This window comes from Myotis brandtii, unplaced genomic scaffold, assembly GCF_000412655.1.
Source record: "Myotis brandtii unplaced genomic scaffold, ASM41265v1 scaffold583, whole genome shotgun sequence".
NCBI lineage: Eukaryota > Metazoa > Chordata > Mammalia > Chiroptera > Vespertilionidae > Myotis > Myotis brandtii.
This window is the reverse complement of record NW_005370191.1, coordinates 166,717-185,871: the sequence shown is the minus strand read 5'-3', so window position 1 is coordinate 185,871 and position 19,155 is coordinate 166,717. Positions and strand designations below refer to the sequence as shown.

General features: G+C 54.7%; 3 protein-coding genes across 7 annotated transcripts in view; 1 reads left to right on the top strand and 2 right to left on the bottom strand.

The window, feature by feature from the left end:
* Positions 1-687, bottom strand: part of POP7 (POP7 homolog, ribonuclease P/MRP subunit) — a 13,871-nt gene extending 13,184 nt beyond the window's left edge. Inside the window, exon 1 of the mRNA XM_014550161.1 lies at positions 305-687. Coding sequence (XP_014405647.1) covers positions 305-447 — 143 coding nt within the window. The 5' untranslated portion in view covers positions 448-687. The remainder of the gene's footprint in view (positions 1-304) is intronic.
* Positions 688-2,492: 1,805 nt separating this feature from the next.
* GIGYF1 (GRB10 interacting GYF protein 1) lies at positions 2,493-12,876 on the top strand. 5 transcript variants are annotated; one of them, XM_014550148.1, is made up of 28 exons: positions 2,493-3,091; positions 4,228-4,456; positions 5,152-5,290; positions 5,381-5,439; positions 5,551-5,661; positions 5,756-5,885; positions 5,998-6,093; positions 6,227-6,338; positions 6,449-6,557; positions 6,936-6,976; positions 7,199-7,369; positions 7,595-7,848; positions 7,979-8,087; positions 8,825-8,959; positions 9,155-9,255; positions 9,466-9,637; positions 9,759-9,925; positions 10,021-10,121; positions 10,206-10,322; positions 10,444-10,544; positions 10,666-10,748; positions 10,851-10,991; positions 11,074-11,301; positions 11,537-11,721; positions 11,818-11,978; positions 12,070-12,233; positions 12,316-12,445; positions 12,545-12,876. In XM_014550148.1, exons 5-28 carry the CDS (start codon positions 5,627-5,629, stop codon positions 12,595-12,597), a joined length of 3,096 nt encoding a protein of 1,031 aa, XP_014405634.1. In that variant the 5' UTR covers positions 2,493-3,091; positions 4,228-4,456; positions 5,152-5,290; positions 5,381-5,439; positions 5,551-5,626; the 3' UTR covers positions 12,598-12,876. The 5 variants fall into 5 exon arrangements, with proteins under 5 accessions (XP_014405634.1, XP_014405635.1, XP_014405637.1 ...); XM_014550149.1 differs by having other exon boundaries at positions 5,152-5,303; XM_014550151.1 differs by lacking the exon at positions 4,228-4,456.
* Positions 12,877-15,601: 2,725 nt separating this feature from the next.
* The window catches only part of GNB2 (guanine nucleotide binding protein (G protein), beta polypeptide 2), a 5,097-nt gene continuing 1,543 nt past the window's right edge, over positions 15,602-19,155 (bottom strand). Inside the window, exons 2-10 of the mRNA XM_005879104.2 lie at positions 18,234-18,379; positions 17,937-17,975; positions 17,724-17,830; positions 17,350-17,413; positions 17,104-17,266; positions 16,943-17,009; positions 16,458-16,659; positions 16,155-16,371; positions 15,602-16,074 (exon numbers count right to left, since the gene is read on the bottom strand). Coding sequence (XP_005879166.1) covers positions 15,968-16,074; positions 16,155-16,371; positions 16,458-16,659; positions 16,943-17,009; positions 17,104-17,266; positions 17,350-17,413; positions 17,724-17,830; positions 17,937-17,975; positions 18,234-18,290 — 1,023 coding nt within the window. The 5' untranslated portion in view covers positions 18,291-18,379 and the 3' untranslated portion in view covers positions 15,602-15,967. The remainder of the gene's footprint in view (positions 16,075-16,154; positions 16,372-16,457; positions 16,660-16,942; positions 17,010-17,103; positions 17,267-17,349; positions 17,414-17,723; positions 17,831-17,936; positions 17,976-18,233; positions 18,380-19,155) is intronic.

Below are 19,155 nucleotides of genomic sequence, written 5' to 3'. Positions count from 1 at the left end.
GGTTCGCGCTGCGATTCGCTGGGCCCTGCGGGTCTGGGAGTCCCGGCCTTGCACTCTGGCTAACGTGGCAGCCTTTCCTCTCCTGGGTCTCCACCTGAGCCTGCTTCCCGCCGGCGACGTTAGTGCTTGGTCATGGGGTCTCCCGGTGCCCGGTGCGTTCCACACGTTCGTCTTTTCTGATGCCAGCCCGGCCCTTCCCGGCCCGTCTCCCCTGATGCAGCAACTCCCCGGCTCCAGCCCGGTCACACCGCCTTTTCTTTTCTTATTCTTCCAAGTTAACTTTAAGGCGATCCTCACTTCTTACCTCCGAGCTACCCAGTCATTACTGGGATCCCCAGGAAGCCTCCAGGTCTGGTCCGCCAGGTGGTCCCTGGGTGATGCTCCATCAGGACTTGTTGGCCGGTTCTTCCCGCAGCCACCCCAGCTCACTCCTCTCCTGCCTCTCATTACCGCTTTCCCAATGGTCCCCGGCCTCTCCGCTGCGCCTTCGAGCTCACATGCCAGTTGCAACCTCGCTCCCCAGCGAGAGCCCCCAACTTGCCTCTGCAATTGAAACAGCGTGGGTACCAGCAGGCCGGTCCCCTGTGCGGTTCTCGGCCTGTGGGAGTTTGCTTTCTGGTTCTTGCATCTGCACTGTTCCCTGTGCAGTCCCAGGACACCGACCCTGACTCCAGCTCCAGCTTTAGTTCCTGCATCGTAGGTCTAGCATGTCACTGGGAATGGTGGGGCAGCTCTGGACTTGGTGTTGCTGCCGTGGCCTGGGATCCGGGTACCATATGTTGTATACAGTCAAGTGAGTTGTGTGCTTAGACCCCTGGTCTGGCTTTTTCAGCCAGTGGATGTGTTAGTATTGTGTGTGATTCGATGGGTTAAAGGGCCCTAGTTTGCCCTCCATTTTACATCTGTGGTTGGAGTTTGGAATAGAAAAAAATAGACCCACTTTAGAGCAGAGGTGAGAAGAGGCTGGCAGCCATGTGAAGGATTTAAAAAATTCTAACAAGAAATGTAAAATGGCTTAAAACTCACAAAGTCTGCTTGAGAGTTTGGGGTGGTTCTCCAGTCTGGATAGAGTGTCTAGGCAGCCGTGGGCAAACTACTGCCCGAGGGCCGGATCCGGACCGTTTGAAATGAATAAAACTAAAAAAAAAAAGACCGTACCCTTTTATGTAATGATGTTTACTTTGAATTTATATTAGTTCACACAAACACTCCATCCATGCTTTTGTTCCGGCCCTCCGGTCCAGTTTAAGAACCCATTGTGACCCTCGAGTCAAAAAGTTTGCCCACCCCTGGTCTAGGGACTTCTGGGTCCCCTCCTGAGGCAGCTGCAGCCTCTCTTCCTTGTTTTCCCTGGCTGGAGCCCAAGACTGGGCAAGTGGGCAGAAGGGATCAAATGAGTTAAAGTGTGAAAGTGCTTTAAAAACTTAACTAGTATAGTAGACATGCTGCGCATTTGTCAGGACAGTTCAGAGAGTATAGAGCTCGGATAGCTGACCAGCCAAGAGGATTGGGCTTACGCTGTGTGTTTGTGTGTGTGTGTTTATACATTCTTATTGATTTTTTTTTTTTAAGGGAGAGAGAGAGAAACATTGATCAGTTGCCTCTTGCATGTGCCTGGATGGGGGCTCAAACCCACAACCTGAGTGTGTACCCTGCCCAGGAATTGGAACCTGCCACCTTTTGGTGCATGGACGATGCTCCAACCAACAGCCACAGCAGCCAGGGCCTGCGCCGTTTTTTAAGCCTCAGAGAGTTCTCATTTACCATGCAGGGAGAATCTTTCCATCCTGACAAAGGGCGGAGTCACCTCCAACAGGCTTGAGGCTGGGCAGTTTCTCAAATGTTGGGGAATTTGGGATTCTACTTCTGTTAATAGTGGTACCTTTCTGTGCCAAGGCACATTGCTTTGGATTGGGACTAATTTTAGGGGTGATGGAATGAGGAAGTGATGTTCTTAGCTTAGTGTGTACTGGGACTGCCTTTTCTCTGGATCTTTACCTTCTCCTGTGGGTTCTGAACCCGAGAACAGGCTCCCCTCCTGTTCCTTCAAGCCTGTTGTGAGCGCCCAGGATCAGTGTGTCCTGTCCCCATGACTCCAGCAGGGGGCAGCCTTTTAATAGTAATAATTCTGACGCCAGGAGAGTGAGGGTATACTGAGGCCTGAGAAAGAGGAGCTGGTAGAGGAGGCAGGCAGATGGGGAGGGGTGGGGGCTAAGTTGGAAGGAGCCTATGAGGAGATCCTTAGATCACGTAGCCAGGAAAGGCCTTGTCCCCACTACTCTGCCTGCTGACTCCCACCCTTCCATGGAAGGAATCCAAATGCTTGGCTTTGAGAGTTTGTAATAGAGAAACTTAGGATAATTTTTTTTAAAACCTAGGTTTTTCCCAATGATTTCCCTCCTGACAGGATTTCAGATTTCTCTCATGGGACAGTATAATTAGGGAATTATTTCCTTGCTCTTCACTGGGGAGAATGAACTTCAATTAATTTGGTTTCTCTGGTCTTTCATTCTTCTCTATAAACAGAGAATAGGCATTACTTCTGCTTGTGGCATAGAAGAGGGTTTCTCAACCATGGCAATAATGACATTTAGGGCCAGCTAATTCTCTGTTGTGGAAAGCTGTGCTATGCATTATAGGATGTTTAGCAGCATCCCTGGTCTCTACGCATTAGATGCCAGTAGCACCTTCCAGTGATGCCAAATATATCTCCAGATTTTGCCACACGTCTCCCCGTCCCTTCCCCCAAGTTGAGAACTGCTGGCTTCGAGGAAGCATGTGGAAAGATACATGCCTATTTAGAAGAGTGGAAATTATGGGAGGCATGCATGCTGCTTGGCAAGGAAGGGCCAGTCAGCTACCAGCTCTGGGACCAGATTCTCCTCCTGGAGTCTTGGCCTTTTTCTCCAGCTGCTCCTATGCTCCCCACCCCGACCCCTGACTGCTTCTCATTTTGCCTCTGCAGATATCTTGCTTCTCACACTGGGAGCCGTTTTTCTTCACTTTGCTCATACAGGACAGAGAGGCAAAGGCAGCTGTGGAAAGCACCAAGGAGTGCCGCCTTTGCCCCACTCCCTGGCGGGGTGGCAGGGTGAGTTGTCCCTTTTCTGTTCCCCTCTCCCCATAGCAGCCTTCCATGCCACAGGACTCCTTTGTTCCTCTAGAACAGCGGCTCTCAACCTGTGGGTCGCGACCCCTTTGGCAGTCGAACGACCCTTTCACAGGGGTCGCCTAAGACCATCGGAAAACACATATATAATTACATATTGTTTTTGTGATTAATCACTATGCTTTAATTATGTTCAATTTGTAACAATGAAATTGGGGGTCACCACAACATGAGGAACTGTATTAAAGGGTTGTGGCATTAGGAAGGTTGAGAACCACTGCTCTAGAAGATGGGCTATTCTGGAGTGAACTGGAGGAGGCTCAGAACAGCCTCTCCTAAGATTTGTTTGAAGGAATTTGAGGTGTTTTTCTTAAAATGGGGAAGACTTAAGTTTGTGATAGCTATCCCCAAATGCCTTTTATTGTTTTCCTTAAACCTTTTTTTTTAATGGTGGTAAAGTATAACATATGCCATTTTAACCATTTTTAAATGCAAAGTTCAGCAACATTAAATACATTCACATTGTTCAGCTATCACCACCATCCATCTCCAGAACTTTTTCATTTGCCCCATTTCAGCTGAAACTCTGTACCCATTAAACATCTCCTCTTGCCCCAGATCCCCGCCCCCATTCTACTCTCTTCTCTCTTTGAATTTGAGTCCTCTAGGAATCTCATATAAGAGGAATCATACAATGTCTGTTCTATTGTGACTGGCTTGTTTCACTTAGCACAGTCTTTAAGGTTCATCCATTGTCCAAATCGCATAATGGTTGTAGCATTGAAAGAAGTAACCTTACTCTGCTGTCTGGGAGGCTTACTTGCATTCCATGAAGGGAAGAGCTTTTCAACAGACTTGTCTTCTGACGGCCGTGTGTGCCGTATCGTGTTCCATCACCAGGAATATCCAGCCAGAGCAGTTGTAGAAGAGATGCCCGTGCTGGGAGAGGTCAGCCCCATTCTAGCTGGTCTTAAAAGCTCCGTTTCATCCTGAGATGCTGGGATTCTGGGAGTGGGTACTGTGTCTGTTCTAGAGTTTTATATTCTGGTATGCAGCTGTAGGTCAGAGAGCCTCTGCCCCTTGGCCCCTCTGGTAAAACCCTTCTTCTCCCTTCCCAGAGTTGTGGAGTCTTGGAGTTAATGGGCATTGTGGGGGCACTCCAGTCCAGCCTTCTTCCCAACCAGTGAGAGAATCCTTGCTCAGCCACCTGAGACGCTGCTTGCCCGGAACCGCCAGGGATGAGCTGCCTCCTGAGAGCATCTTTTATCGGTCCTTAGAGGGACAGGTCACTGCCAACGCCGCCACTTCTGTCAGCCTCAGTAACTCTGAGCTTATTTGGACTTTATGGTGAGGGGCCTTTTTCCCAACTTGTATCATCATAACTTGGTTCCCTTCTTGGCTCATTTTACTAACATTTGGATTCTTCCTGATTGGGAAGAAGAAGGGGTTTGGGTGTTGGTTCCTGTTTGGTAAACCAGCCCATGGGCGCACTGGCTGGACTTGCCTTCATGAAGCCTTCAGCATGTGCCCACCTGTGTCCCTGGAATAGCATCCCCACCCCCACTCCCCTTGTACTGGGTTTCTCTTGAAACTGAGTCTCTGGATTCTAGCTGCCAAGCAGCCAGCTCTGAAATTTTTCAGAAGGAAAATAATTTTTCTCCCAGATTAATTTCTAATCCTTCTCTTCATAACTGACCTTTTTTCTCTCTGCAATATTTGTGGTTTCAGTGGGTTTTTTATTTGTTTGATTATTTTTGTTTTATCTTTGTCCTGAATGTCCATGCAAACCTTAACCACCCCCTTACTGAATGCTATGCCAGGCAGCCAGAGTGCTGAGACCTAGAGAGGTGCCTGGAGTATTCTCTGCCCACCTCCAGTACCTCAGTCAGGCTTTGCTGGGTGAATTAACTGTTTGTGGGACCAAACATGGGGGACAGAGATGAGAGGGAGTAGAGGCTATAGTCACCATTATGTAGGCTACAGGCAGGGAGACCCGTCTGACCCATTAATTTAACCCACCTTCTTCCCCTCATCTTATTAAGGATTTTTCCCAGATGTGAAGGTCCCTCCCTGGGCACCACTGTGGTCAAACCAACATCTAGTAGCTTGGGGCCCCTGGTTCACTCCAGCGTAGGCTTCTGCCTGAAGAGAGGCTGGTCCATACTCTACCTGCTGCCCAGAGTAAGGCTGTCAGGTGGGTCTGGGGCGAGGGAGGGCACCCCTGCAGAAACAGAAGGGTCCTAGCTGCTCTGTTTTCTACCTTACCCCTAGGTCTTCCCCTGCCGTGACTCTGGTTAGCTCATGGTGTAAGTGGCACGTGGCTGGTTTAGGTGAGTCCTTTTAGAGCCCATTACTATGCCCACCAAGGTGGGGACCTATTAACCATCTAGGGTTATCTGGGTGTGCTCTCTCTAAGCCCGGTGTCCCCTCTGCCTCCACAGGTATTTGGAGAGTGAACTCCAGGTCCCCCCACCCCTGCTCATCTCCTCTGATCTCTAGGACACACCCAGCTCCACAATGGCAGCAGAGACCCTCAACTTTGGGCCTGAGTGGTGAGACAGATATGCTTTGGGCGGCATGGGAAAGCCAGAAAGAATAGAGCTGCTCAAGCTCCGGTCTTTCTTCTTCCCTATGTCCCTTTTCTAGGCTGAGGGCACTTTCTAGTGGTGGCAGCGTGGCCTCCCCGCCCCCATCTCCTGCTATGCCCAAGTACAAGCTGGCTGACTATCGATATGGGCGAGAGGAGATGCTGGCTCTCTACGTCAAGGAGAACAAGGTGGGAGGGTGGGTGTAGGGGAGGGTACGTGATCCAATTGCCTGTCTGTCCTTAGTCAGTGGAGAGTTCCCAGGAGCAAGTGGTATCTCGGCCCTCCTGCCTTGATTGACAGGTCCCAGATGAGCTGCAAGACAAGGAATTTGCTGCGGTGCTACAGGAGGAGCCACTGCAGCCCCTGGCACTGGAGCCTCTGACCGAAGAGGAGCAGGTGGGGCTAGGGCACTGGAGCTCCATCTTGGAGGGCTGGATTGGGAAGACAGGTGGTGGAGGGTACAGTTCTGGACAGGGTGGGGGCAGTCAGGTACCTGGGTCCTCATTCCCACCCCTGGCTCCCTCCTCAGAGAAACTTCTCCCTGTCAGTGAACAGTGTGGCTGTGCTGAGGCTGATGGGGAAAGGGGCTGGCCCCGCCCCAGGCGGCGCCTCCCGTGGCAGGGGCAGCACTCGGAGCCGAGGTAGGGGGCTGATAACATGTGCTGGGGTAGCAGGTGGTGGGGGCCTGTGGTTTGAAGATGTGCAGAGGTGATCTGGCAAGTTTCCTATGTGCATCTCATTCCTGTTCCAGGTCGTGGCCGTGGTGACAGTTGCTTTTACCAAAGAAGCATTGAAGAAGGCGACGGGGCCTTTGGTCGAAACCCCCGGGAGATCCAGCGTAGCCAGAGTTGGGATGACAGGTGCAGGCTGGAAGGAGATGGCATAGAGGCTGAGCAGAGAGAAGCCCTAGGGTTAAGATCTAGGATCCCATGAAGAAAGGCTTAGGTCTTTGTCATTAGAGGGCAGCAGGAGAATAATCAAATAAGCCCTGGTCAGCAACTGTGCTCTCTGCCCTCTGACCCCTGCAGCCCTGCCCTTTCCTTATGATTTCCTTAGTCCCCATTTGTTCTGTGACCTTCGGTTCTGTGTGCCTCCTTGAGCTCCCTCCCAGGTCTGACCTTTTCCTAGTCCCCCCTCCCCTCCCTCCCTCCTCCTCAGAGCAGAATGGACAGGTGTGCAGAGATCTCAAAGTCAGGGATGGGAAGCTGTCCTTTGACCAACACCTTTCCCTCCTGCAGAGGCGAGAGGCGATTTGAGAAGTCGGCCAGGAGGGATGGAGGTATGGATAGTGGTGAGGGAGGTTCCAGGCCCTGAAGGTCATTGAGAGGTGGGGGGAGATGGGAATGGGTGGCCCCAGTGAGGGGGGCCTTTCCTGGGGAAGGTGCGGGGTGGGGCAAGAGAACCTGGAGCTGGGCTCCTCTTTGTCAATGAGGATTATAGAAAGAGTCTTCCAGGGACTGTGGCTGCCACTCTGCTGACTGTGTCTTCCCCTGCCCCCAAGCACGATCCGGGTTTGAGGAGGGAGGGGCTGGTCCAAGGAAGGAACATGCCCGCTCAGATAGCGAGAACTGGCGTTCTCTCCGGGAGGAGCAAGAGGAAGAGGAGGAGGGCAGCTGGAGACTTGGGGCAGGACCCCGGCGAGATGGTGACCGCTGGCGTTCATCCAGCCCTGGTGAGATTGGGGCTAGATGGGTGTTGTAGGGGGTGGGGAGCAGCAAGAACGTCCCATGCAGGGGGCTTTCATGGCCAGGTGGAGGGAACTAAAAGTGTTCTCGAGTGAGGAGGGTGGGGGAGAAGTCCTGGAAATGCCGGGAGTCCCAGGGGTCCTATGGGCAGCAGAAGAGGAGCCTCTGGCTCGACTGGGATACTGATTCTCCTTCTGACTTTTCCTGCACAGATGGTGGCCCCCGCTCGGCTGGCTGGCGGGAACATGGGGACCGCCGTCGCAAGTTTGAATTTGATTTGCGAGGGGATCGAGGAGGGTGTGGTGAAGAGGAAGGGCGGGGTGGGGGGAGCAGCTCTCACCTCCGGAGGTGCCGAGGGCCTGACGGCTTTGATGATGACAAGGATGGGCTCCCAGAGTGGTGCCTGGATGATGAGGATGAAGAAATGGGCACCTTCGATGCCTCTGGAGCCTTCTTGCCTCTCAAGGTATCCATGAGGTGGCCAGGGGAGGATTTTGTTAGAGATTGGTGGGAACCTGCCCTGATGGGGTCCTCTTACTCCCACCTGTTTATCCTCTGCCCCCTCACCTCCCATTGTATTCTCTAATCCCATGCAGAAGGGCCCCAAGGAGTCCATTCCTGAGGAGCAGGAGCTTGACTTCCAGGGTCTGGAGGAAGAGGAGGAAGAGCCTGCCGAAGGGCTGGATGAGGAGGGACCTGAGGCAGGTAAGCCTGCAGGGTGGACTAAGGAGAAGGCCTGAGAGCCTGAACTGGGCTAGGTGGGCAGAGGGTTCCCTCACCAGGCTGGGTACTGACTGTCCACTCACCTTTAGAAGAAGGCTGCTTAGAAACTCCAGAAAAGCAGGTACTGACAGGTGTGGGAAGGAACCCAGAAACAGCAGGGCTGTATTTTAAAGGCAGTGTGTCATATGAAAATCAAGCATGATCAAAATGACCTTTGCAGCCCTGACCGGTTTGGCTCAGTGGATAGAGCGTTGGCCTGCGGACTCAAGGGTCCCAGGTTCTATTCTGGTCAAGGGCATGTACCTTGGTTGCGGGCACATCCCCAGTAGGGAGTGTGCAGGAGGCAGCTGACCAATGTTTCTAACTCTCTATCTCTCTCCCTTACTCTCTGTAAAAAATCAATAAAATATATATTTTTTTAAAAATGACCTTTGCAAATCCCTTGAAGAATCTGTAGAACATAGTAGTAAATTTATGGTATTGTGCATACAGCCCTGGACAGTGCCATAGACACATGCCGGGGTTCAGTATTAGAGTGGCAAAAAAGGAAGTGTGCAAAGCGGAGTTTGTGGTGTTGAGTTACTGAATGTTGAGATGACCAGGGTTACGTTGGTGGACTCTACCTAGAAGCCCAAGGTCTGGACACAAATAGAAGGCTTGTGCTATTTTTAAGGACTTCTGGCTCTTTGGTTTTGAAGTCTGGTAATTACCCTTTTCAGGTGCGAAGGAACTGACCCCACTGCCACCTTCAGAGAAGTCCAGCTCTCCGTCCCCATTGGCCACCTTGGGCCCACTCTGGGGAGCTAATGGGGAAGGAGGTGATGCTGTGGAGAAAGACCTGCCAGTTACTGAAGGTAGCCAGAGGGTGGGGCTGCCCTTTCATTGGAACCAAGGGCTGGTGGTGAAAACCTGCCTCTTCCTTATGGGAGGGTGGTGCACGGGGTGTTTGTGTGAGAGCTAGAGTAGAGCCTGCTTTTCTAGAAGAGGGTGGATAGGGGACTGTCTTGCACTTTCTCTGGGCCCTCCATTCCACCTTCCTTTGCTCCCAGGAGATGATTTGAGGGGCATGCAGCTGAGTCCTGGAGTGGGCTCACCCCCCGGCCCGCCTGGAGATCTGGAAGATGATGAAGGCTTGAAGCACCTGCAGCAGGTTGGGTGGGGGCAGGGAGCCTAAGAAGGCTCTGGGGATCCTCCCCTACAGGGGGACAGAAAGCCATTGTTAGTCTGTCTGCCCCGGTACCATGCTCTTCCCCATCTGTCCCACTGTGTCTAGCTCACCCTCGCTTGACCTTAGCCCCAGCCCTGTCCTGCTATTGTGTGATTGGGCAATTGAGCCTTCCCTCTCTCCCTGGGCTCCCAGGAGGCAGAGAAGCTTGTGGCATCCCTGCAAGACAGCTCCCTGGAGGAGGAGCAATTCACGGCTGCCATGCACACCCAGGGCCTGCGACACTCTGCAGCTGCCACTGCCCTCCCCCTCAGCCATGGTGCGGCCCGAAAATGGTTCTACAAGGACCCACAGGGAGAGATCCAAGGTGCCCATGGGGAGTAGGGGGCATGCAGGAGGGGCTGTTAGGGGTGGTGGCACACCATCGTTCTCTTTCAGGGTTCCTTTGGCATACCTTTCTGACCAAAGCCCTCTTTCTGCCTGTCCAGGCCCCTTTACAACACAGGAGATGGCAGAGTGGTTCCAGGCAGGCTATTTCTCCATGGCCCTGCTTGTGAAACGTGGTTGTGATGAGGGCTTCCAGCCACTTGGTGAGGTGATCAAGATGTGGGGTCGTGTCCCCTTTGCCCCCGGGCCCTCACCACCCCCACTGCTGGTGAGCATACCCACCTTTGGGCGAGGCAGGGAGGGGAGGCAAGATGTCAACCGGTTGTGTGGAGCATGACAAGGAATATTCTCATCCTTGCTCAGGGAAACATGGACCAGGAGCGGCTGAAGAAGCAACAGGAGCTGGCAGCAGCGGCACTGTACCAGCAACTGCAGCACCAGCAGTTTCTTCAGCTGGTCAACAGGTACAGGGCCCAGGAGGACCTGTAAACAGGAATGGACATGGGTTATATGGGCGGGCCTCCTCATGCCTGTCTTCCTTTCCACAGCCGCCCCCTCCAGCAGTGTGGGCTCCGGGAAAAGGTGGCTCTGGGGGACTTGACGCCACCGCAGCAGCAGCAGCTCACCACCTTCCTGCAGCAGCTCCAAGCTCTCAAACCCCCCAGGTCTGTGGGTTGCTGTGCCTGTCACATCTCAGTCTTTGCTTGGCTGCATGTGTGAGCCCTCGGGATATGTAAAGTGGGGAGATGGGTTTAGATTGCTGAGAATCAGTGCTTTGCTCCTCAGAAGTGGGGACCAGAACCTGCTCCCGACGATGAACCGGTCCTTGTCGGTGCCAGATTCCGGCTCCCTCTGGGATATACATACCTCAGCCTCATCACAATCAGGTGTGTGTCCAGCCCAGTAGTCTCTGGGGAAGTAGGGAGCTCAGGGGCTTCACCTACCCCTCAGGTTGCTTCAGTCCAGGGAGCCTGAGCGCCCTCCTGCAGCTGCCTTTGCCCCTTGCAGGCGGTGAGGCCAGTCTATGGGACATACCAATTAACTCTTCGACTCAGGGTCCAATTCTAGAACAACTCCAGCTGCAACATAAAGTGAGTAGGCATCCTGGGGCTGGAGTCCTTGGTGTCAAGAGCTGAACTGACAGGGAAATCAGGGTGCCCACATGTCTGACGGCTGATCTTGTTGACTGTCAGTTCCAAGAGCGCAGAGAAGTGGAGCTCAGGGTGAAGCGGGAGGAGGAGGAGCGCAAGCGCCGGGAAGAGAAGCGACGCCAGCAGCAACAGGAGGAGCAGAAGCGGCGACAGGAGGAAGAGGAGTTGTTTCGGCGCAAGCAGGTGGGTTCCCAGCTGAGCCCTCCCGCTTCTTGGGCCTGAGCTTGGGGCCAGATTGCTGGCCCTCACTGTCTCACTGGTTCAGGTGCGGCAACAGGAGCTACTACTGAAGCTGCTGCAGCAGCAGCAGGCAGTGGCCGCAGTCCCAGTGCCCCCTGCACCCAGCTCCCCACCCCCACTGTGGGCTGGCCTGGCCAAGCAAGGACTCTCCATGAAGACGCTGCTTGAACTGCAGTTGGAGAGCGAGCGACAGCTGCATAAGCAGCCTCTGCCTCGAGAGTCATCGCGGGCCCAGGCCTCCAACCACCGAGTGGTGAGCACGCTGGGCCCTTCCCTGGTTGACTTGCAAGTTTTGGGCCTGCAGGAACCCCTTCCAGTCAGCTTTCAGGGGTGACTTGGGTGTGGGGTGGGGAGCTCTGGTCCTTACATGACTGAAGGATCTCTCCTCTATGTGGTCTTTACTTTGCCCCTCTATGTGGTCCTTACACGCCTCCCCACTTAGCTTTCTTTCCCTATTTGGGCCACTGACTTTCTGCCATCTATACCAGCTTGGGGGCCTGGGCACTACTCCCGTGAACCAGTGGATATCTGAATCTGGGCCGCTGTGGGGCGGCCCCGACAAGAGTGGGGGCAGCAGTGTCGGCCTGGGGCTTTGGGAGGACACCATCAAGAGCAGCGGGAGCGTGGCCCGCAGCCTAGGCCTGAAGAACAGCCGGAGCAGCCCCTCTCTCAGGTGGGTGCCAGGGCCTGCAGGGTCTGGGCTGGGGCTGGAAGGTTGGAGAACACCTGAACTGATCTCTTGCCTCTAATCCATCTTTATCCAACCTAGTGACTCGTATAGCCACCTGTCTGGTCGGCCTGTGCGCAAAAAGACAGAGGAGGAAGAGAAACTGCTGAAGCTGTTACAGGGCATTCCCAGGCCCCAGGATGGCTTCACCCAGTGGTGTGAGCAGATGCTGCACACACTGAGCACCACAGGCAGCCTGGATGGTATAGGGGCAGACTCTGGGAGGCTGGGCTGGGCCAGAGGTGCCAGACCTTGCACCAGGTGGGCCCTGACAGCCACCATCCTGCCCTATAGTGCCCATGGCTGTAGCGATCCTCAAAGAGGTGGAATCCCCCTATGATGTCCACGATTATATTCGTTCCTGCCTGGGGGACACGCTGGAAGCCAAAGAATTTGCCAAACAATTCCTGGAAAGGAGGGCTAAGCAGAAAGCCAGCCAACAACGGCAACAGCAGCAGGTGAGGTTTCGCATCCCCTGCAGGTGAGGATGAGGTTGCCCAGCACCCTCCTGACTCCCTTTCCCTTTCTGCTGCCTGGCAGGAGGCTTGGTTGAGCAGCGGCTCTCTGCAGACCGCCTTTCAGACCAACCACAGCACCAAACTTGGCCCTGGGGAGGGCAGCAAGGCCAAGAGGAGGGCACTAATGCTACACTCGGACCCTAGCATCTTGGGTATGTTTTGGGGGTGGGGTCAGTAAGGAGGCTCCTTCCTCAGCTTGGAGCAGGCACCTGTGGGTGAAAGAGCTCAAACCCAGCTTCTTCCGGCTTCAGGGTACTCCCTGCATGGACCTTCTGGTGAGATCGAGAGCGTGGATGACTACTGACCAGCCCGTCCCACCAGCCCCCCTGGGCTGTAGGCCAGGGGCAACAGCAGCAGCTTGGACTCTTGGGTCCCCAGCTTGCAGGCTCCCAGCAAGGAGCATAGGAGGAAGCAGGGGCAGGGTCCCCAGCACTTGTTACAAACCACACGATGCACCTTAACTCACCCACCACGAGGCACTTTAATAGATTGGGGGGAAGGTTTTTTTTTTTCCTTTTAAAAAAATTTTAAACATTGAAAACGTTAGGAGAAACGTAATTGTTAAAAACTAGACTCTAAGCACCCCTTCCCCATCTGAGGATTGGGTCCCCAGCTTGCAGGCTCCCAGCAAGGAGCATAGGAGGAAGCAGGGGCAGGGTCCCCAGCACTTGTTACAAACCACACGATGCACCTTAACTCACCCACCACGAGGCACTTTAATAGATTGGGGGGAAGGTTTTTTTTTTCCTTTTAAAAAAATTTTAAACATTGAAAACGTTAGGAGAAACGTAATTGTTAAAAACTAGACTCTAAGCACCCCTTCCCCCTCTGGGGATTGTGGGGGTGACAATGGAAGGTCCACAGAGTTTTTGGTTTTGTTGGGTTGTGTTTTTTTTTTTAAGAAAAAAGAAAAACAATGAGAAAAAAAAGTTAGGAGGCTGAAAGAAAACACACACTGTTATTTTTGGGCAGTGGGGACATGGCCCCATCGGTCTGTCCTGCCTGGCCCCCAAGGCTGCACTTACCCTCCCTGCCCTGCCAGGTGGGCCATTGAGGTAACTGGAAGCTGGGGTGCCAGCAGTTTGCACAGCGACGTCCCCTCAGCCCCACCGGCCGGACTGCTGTGAAAGGCCCCCTTATTGCTATGACTGTGGCAGAGGTGTCTGGGGTCAGGGCTAAAGGAGCCCCTTGGCTTTGCTGCTTTGGGGGAAAGTTGCACAAATGGGCCAGGCCACCTCCCGTCCCCAGGTGGCTGACGGGGTAGATGGCAGAGGGCCAGCCAGTGCCAACCTCATCTGGCTGTCAGGACAGCAGAACTTCCACTCTGGCCCTGGTGAGGGGCTTCCCCCACCACTGCCATTAGGGGAACTGGGTGTGAAGCTGAAAGCCCAGCTCCCTGCCTTGCCACATGAATGTATTCTTTGGGCCATAAGCCCCTGCTGCGTCCCTTCTAGTGAGGTGGGGCAAACTAGTTCCTTCTGGGGCTGGAGAGAGGCACCACTTAATGACTATTTCTCCTGTGAAGGGGGTGAGAGGAGGGGCCCAGGAGGCCAAGGGAGTGGACAGCTTGGGGCTTCAGGTTGCAGTGTGGCGGCTGTTAGAGGGGAGCTTTCCACCTATAGCCAGCTGGCTATGGGATGTGGACCACCCAGCTCTGCCCTGACCCCTCCATTGACCAAACTGGAGAGGAGTGAGTGGCTTCTCCCCTCCTTACTCCCCTGATAACATTTTTAATGTTGGGTAAGGTGGGGGGTGGGGGGGTCAAGAATAGATGTGTCGTTTCGCCTAAGTCAGGGGGAGGTGGTCCTTCTGCTCATGGACCTATTCCCAGTCACCTGCCTGGGTTTGTCTTCAGTGTGTGTGTGTGTGTGTGTGTGTGTGTTTTAAGTTTGTTGTATCTTTTGGGTTTCTCACCTAATTTCTCCTATTGACCTCACTGCTCAGAGTGCAGTATTAGGGCAGGATTCTGCCACTGCCTCCCCTCCATGAATGTATTTCTCCTTCCTGCCCTGGGGAAATGGGGAGTGGCCCCAGTTTTTCCCCCTATCCATCCCCGGAGAGACCATGCGTTTTTTGTTTGTTTTGGAGTGGTTGTTTTTGTTTGTTCGTTTGTTTTTGCACCAAAGTGGCAACTGGGTCAGTGTTGGGGGAATAAAGCTGGCCTTGAGGGGTGGAGGGGCTCCCTCCACCTGCTTCTCCCTGGTTTCAACAGTGTTAGCGTCCGTGAAAAGACAATATTCTCTCTAAAGCAATAAGGGGGTGATGGGCCAGGGTGAAGTGTCTTGCTGCTGCTGGCCCCCCAGCTCCCCTTTTCCTTGCGCCAGTATTTGGCGGCATTAGAGGTGTGGGGGGAGTACTGTTGTGACTGAATGTAACTGCCCCCACCCCTGCCGCAGCCAATGCAGGGGGAGGGGGGATAACACTCTTCCCCTCTCTTCCTTCCCCTCCCCCTAGCTAAAGAGACTTTGAGCCTGGAGAGGCCTTAACCCTGTGAGGAAGTGTAGGGGGAACCCTCTCCCACCCTATCCCCTTCTGAGAGTGGTCAATGTTTACAAGCCCCTGAGCCCTCCAAAGCCCAGGGACTCATTCCCCCCGTTGATATCCTTTCCCAGCCCATCTTCCTGGGCCCTGGCTGCTCTCCTGCCCTTCCTGGGGTTGGGGTGAGGTGCAGGGGCCTTCTGTATCCCCTTGTCTGCCTTGTACCCGAAATCTCCCCACCCTGTTACTCCTCCCTCTTCTACCTGCCCCTGTAAATACTACCCCCAATAAAACTTGGTGTGTGTTCCCTTCAGCTTCTGCATCTTTTCTTGGGGAAAGAGAGTGTAGGAGGAGAGTCAGAACTGGGAATTCAAAAGAACTGCGGACATGGTATGGTTGGTCAGTCTGAATGGAGGGCTGTGTATGTTTAAGTGGAATAAATACATATAACCCTACTGGGAAAAAATTCCTGCCTATAACTCCAGCTTTGGTCCGAGGAAAAGTGCAATTTCCTCTTGGGCCCCCTACCCCAGTGATGGCGAACCTTTTGAGCTCGGCGTGTCAGCATTTTGAAAAACCCTAACTTAACTCTGGTGCCGTGTCACATACAGAAATTTTTTGATCTTTGCAACCATAGTAAAACATAGATGTATATCTTTGATATTTATTTTATATATTTAAATGCCATTTAACAAAGGAAAATCAACCAAAAAGATGAGTTCGCATGTCACCTCTGACATGGGTGTTATAGGTTCGCCATCACTGCCCTACCCCCAAGCTGATATGCCCTACCCAAAGTAAGGAAGACACAAGCAAGAGGAGAGACCAGGTACAGAGTTGGAATTGGTTCCTTTATGGAAAAACTGAAAATATAATAAAAATTAAAATAAAACCAGTTTTAAAAAAGCCAGCCCCTGGAGTTTCTACCTCCTGCCTCTGACCCTCCAGGGGGATGAGGCCCTGACCCCAGGGCAGCTAAAGAAGGAGGGCTTTCTGCCTCTCTTCCCCCATTCTATTCCCATCTTTATTTCCACAGTGGGGGCCCCGGGAGGAACCAAACCTGGGTAGGGGAGCAGGGACCCAAGGCCCAATGGCCAGGGGAGGGAGGCTCATGTGCCCCAGCCCCAAAGCTCCCGGCCTGTAGTGTGGGCGTGGGCAAGGCCCCTCCTGGCCGGGCCCAGTTGGGGTTGGGGCTATTAGTTCCAGATCTTGAGGAAGGAGTCCCAGGAGCCTGTGGCCACAGCCATGCCATCATCTGTGACCCCGAGGCAGCTCACACGGTTGTCATGGCCGGCGAGGACACCTGTGAGGGAGGGGTACATCAGAACTCATCTGGCCTGGTTCCCTGTCCTAGCCTATCTCAGCCCAGCACCCAGCTCTCACCTGCACGGTCGCCCTTCATGGCATCCCAGATGTTGCAGTTGAAGTCATCATAGCCAGCAAGCAACAGCCGGCCACTGCGAGAGAAGGCAACAGAGGTGATGCCGCAAATGATGTTGTCATGGGAATACATGAGAAGCTCCTGGTCCGCCCGCAGGTCGAAGAGGCGGCACGTGGCGTCGTCAGAGCCAGTGGTGAAGGCATAGCCGTTGGGGAAGAACTACAGGACACAACCAGAGTGGAATAAGGGCACAGAGCGGGGCCAGAAGCCTGGCAGAGGGGCCAGCCAGCCTGCCCAGAACTTACAGCCACAGCATTGATGTCGGATTCGTGGCCAATGAAGGTCTGTCGGCACATTGAATCCCGAACATCCCACAGCTTGATAGAGGCATCACAGGCACCTGACACAAAGGTGCGGCCATCGGGGGCCAGTGACAAGGACATCACATCCCCACTGTGTCCAGCAAAAGCCACTGTCTGCTGGCCTGTCTCAATGTCCCACAGGGCACTAGCGAGAGGACAGTAAGAAAAAAGGGATCAGAGAGGAGGGCAGAGAGGACTCTTGCCTCCCTACCCCTCCATCATGTGAGCCCAGCCCTGACAGCTTCCAAGGAAGGGGCATCAGGAGCCACTGACTCACAGAAGCCTACTCTTGTCTCCTTCCCACCACAGGAGGAGCCCAGATGTTCAGAATAAGAGCTCTGCCCTCACTTGCTCAGGCTGTGTGTGCTACATGCTAAGCACTGGGGCAGTGTTCCCCCAGGCAGGAAGTGTGGATGACAGGGCCTCACCAGGTGGTGTCCCCAGAGCTGGTGATGATTTGGTTGTCATCCAGGAAGCGGCAGCAGGACAGGTACCCTGGGGGAAAAGGCTGGTCAGCCAGGTCTCTAAGGGAGAGCAGCACAGCCCCTACCCCACCAACAGCACCTATGTCCTACCAGGCCCCCCTTACCAGTATGGCCAGGCAGCTCCCGGCTGACCCTGACATTGCCCTCACGGGTCTTGAGGCTGTAGATGGAGCAGATGTTGTCCAACCCCCCACAGGCTACAAAGTTCCCTGAGGGCGCGTAGGCACAGGTCATAACCCAGGAGGAACGTAGCGGGATGGCATGGACCTAGGGAGGAGGGGCAATGCCCAGGGTCAGAAACCAGGCAGGGCCTGCAGCCCAGCCCCGTCCAGCCTCAGGATCACCTCTACCTTGTTGGTGGTATAGCTGTCCCAAATGATGAGCTTCCCATCCTGGGAGGCGCTGACCAGCAGCCTGTTGGAAAGTGGCAAGGGAGAGACAGGGGTCAGGGTGTGAAGCCCCCTCTGGAAAGACACTACCAGCGTCCCATCTGGTGGGAGGCCCTTCTGAGACAACTCCCAGCAACAGTCCAGAAGTTCCTGTCAGTATGGTCCTCTTTCCAATCCCCTCAACATATCTGGGAGTCATAGTCTTCCCAAACATACAACATGGGCACCCTGTTCATCTCCCTAGATCTGCAAGGCTGCCCCTCACTACTCCAACTGCCTGCTATAAACTCAGCCCAAGGGCAAACACAAAAGCTCAGTCCCAACCACGCACACACCTTGAGTCTGTCCCCCAGTGCATCGCATAGATTTTTGCCAGGTGCCCACGGAGGGTCCTCCGTGTCCTCATCTGGATTCTCCCCACTGGGTCCAGCCCAGCTGTGATCTGGAGGTGGAGGCAGCCAGGGTCAGAAGGCAGAGCCCACTAAGCAGCATGCCTCAAACCCCTGCTCCTTCCCTTAACCCCAAGCCCAGCACCGGGTTCATCTCACCTGGGTCAGTGTTGAATCCCCACATGCTTTTCGGGCATCCTGTAATATATAGCAGAATCAGTCAGAGAGGCAGAAGATGAGGGGGGAGGGGAAGGAAAGAACACATGAGACAGGGGAGTGGAGAGGATAAGACAGTAAAGGGCTAGGGTACACCCCCACACATAAAGAACACCCCCTCCCCATCCAGCGCGCGCGCGCGCGCACACACACACACACACACACACACACACACACACACAGCCGCCTGGCCATGCCCAGTCAGTCCCCCATCCGCAGCTCAGCCGGCCAGGCCCTCACCCGGATCTGGTTCCGGAGCTGCTCAGCCTCCTGTCTCAGTTGCTCCAGCTCACTCATGGCGCCGGGCCCGTGGGGCGGGGTTGGGGGCGGCTGGGGGCCGCGGGAAGGGGGCTGGGGGAGGCAGCTCCTCGCCGCTGGCCCGAGGCCTGGGGGATGCAGGGCAGACGTCAGGCCCGAGGCCACGGGGAAGAAGGGGGAAAGGCAGAGTTGACGAGCACAGGAAGGAGTGAACGCGGGGCGGAGAGAGGGCGGCGGTGGTGGCCTCGGTCTCCCCAGCAGAACCCGGGGCCTCTGCCGCAGGAGATGTGGCCTAGGAATAGCTGACTTCCCCAATCTTCCTCCCGCCCCCCGGAAACGAAGCGGGAAGTGCAAGAGGAAGCGCAGGGGAAACCCCTCCCTCGGCAGAAGCCCGGGCGGGTTCCCGCGACAGGAACTGGGGGAGGAAGGGAGGTGAAGGGGGTGGAGAGTCCCTTCAAAACAGACCAGGCGTCCGCCCCGCCCACACAGGCACCACCCAACTAGCACCTCATTTTAAAAGGGGCGGTGCCTCTTTAAATGCATCCCCACAAGCCGCACACCCTCCGCACACACCCCCCAAGCTTAGACTGGGGAGGGGGGAAGACGAGAGGGGTCAGCTGGGCTGTTCGTGGGGTTGCCTAGGCAACCGTCACCCGGAATGAGAGCATCTCATTGGTGAAGTGTCCCCACCCTAGCCTGGTTGCCAAGGCAACCGCATCCCAGGCAGAGACCTGTAGGGTGGGTGACCCCACCCCCGACCCCATCGCCCCCGCCCGACCCAGCCTCCTGCTCCTCCCCAGAACTGGCCAGGGTGGCTGTTGACAGGATTTGGGAAAAGCCGATTGGGCGCTAATAGGTTCGGGACGGCTCACCCCGGATCATCCCGGGGCCGGCTGCACCCCAG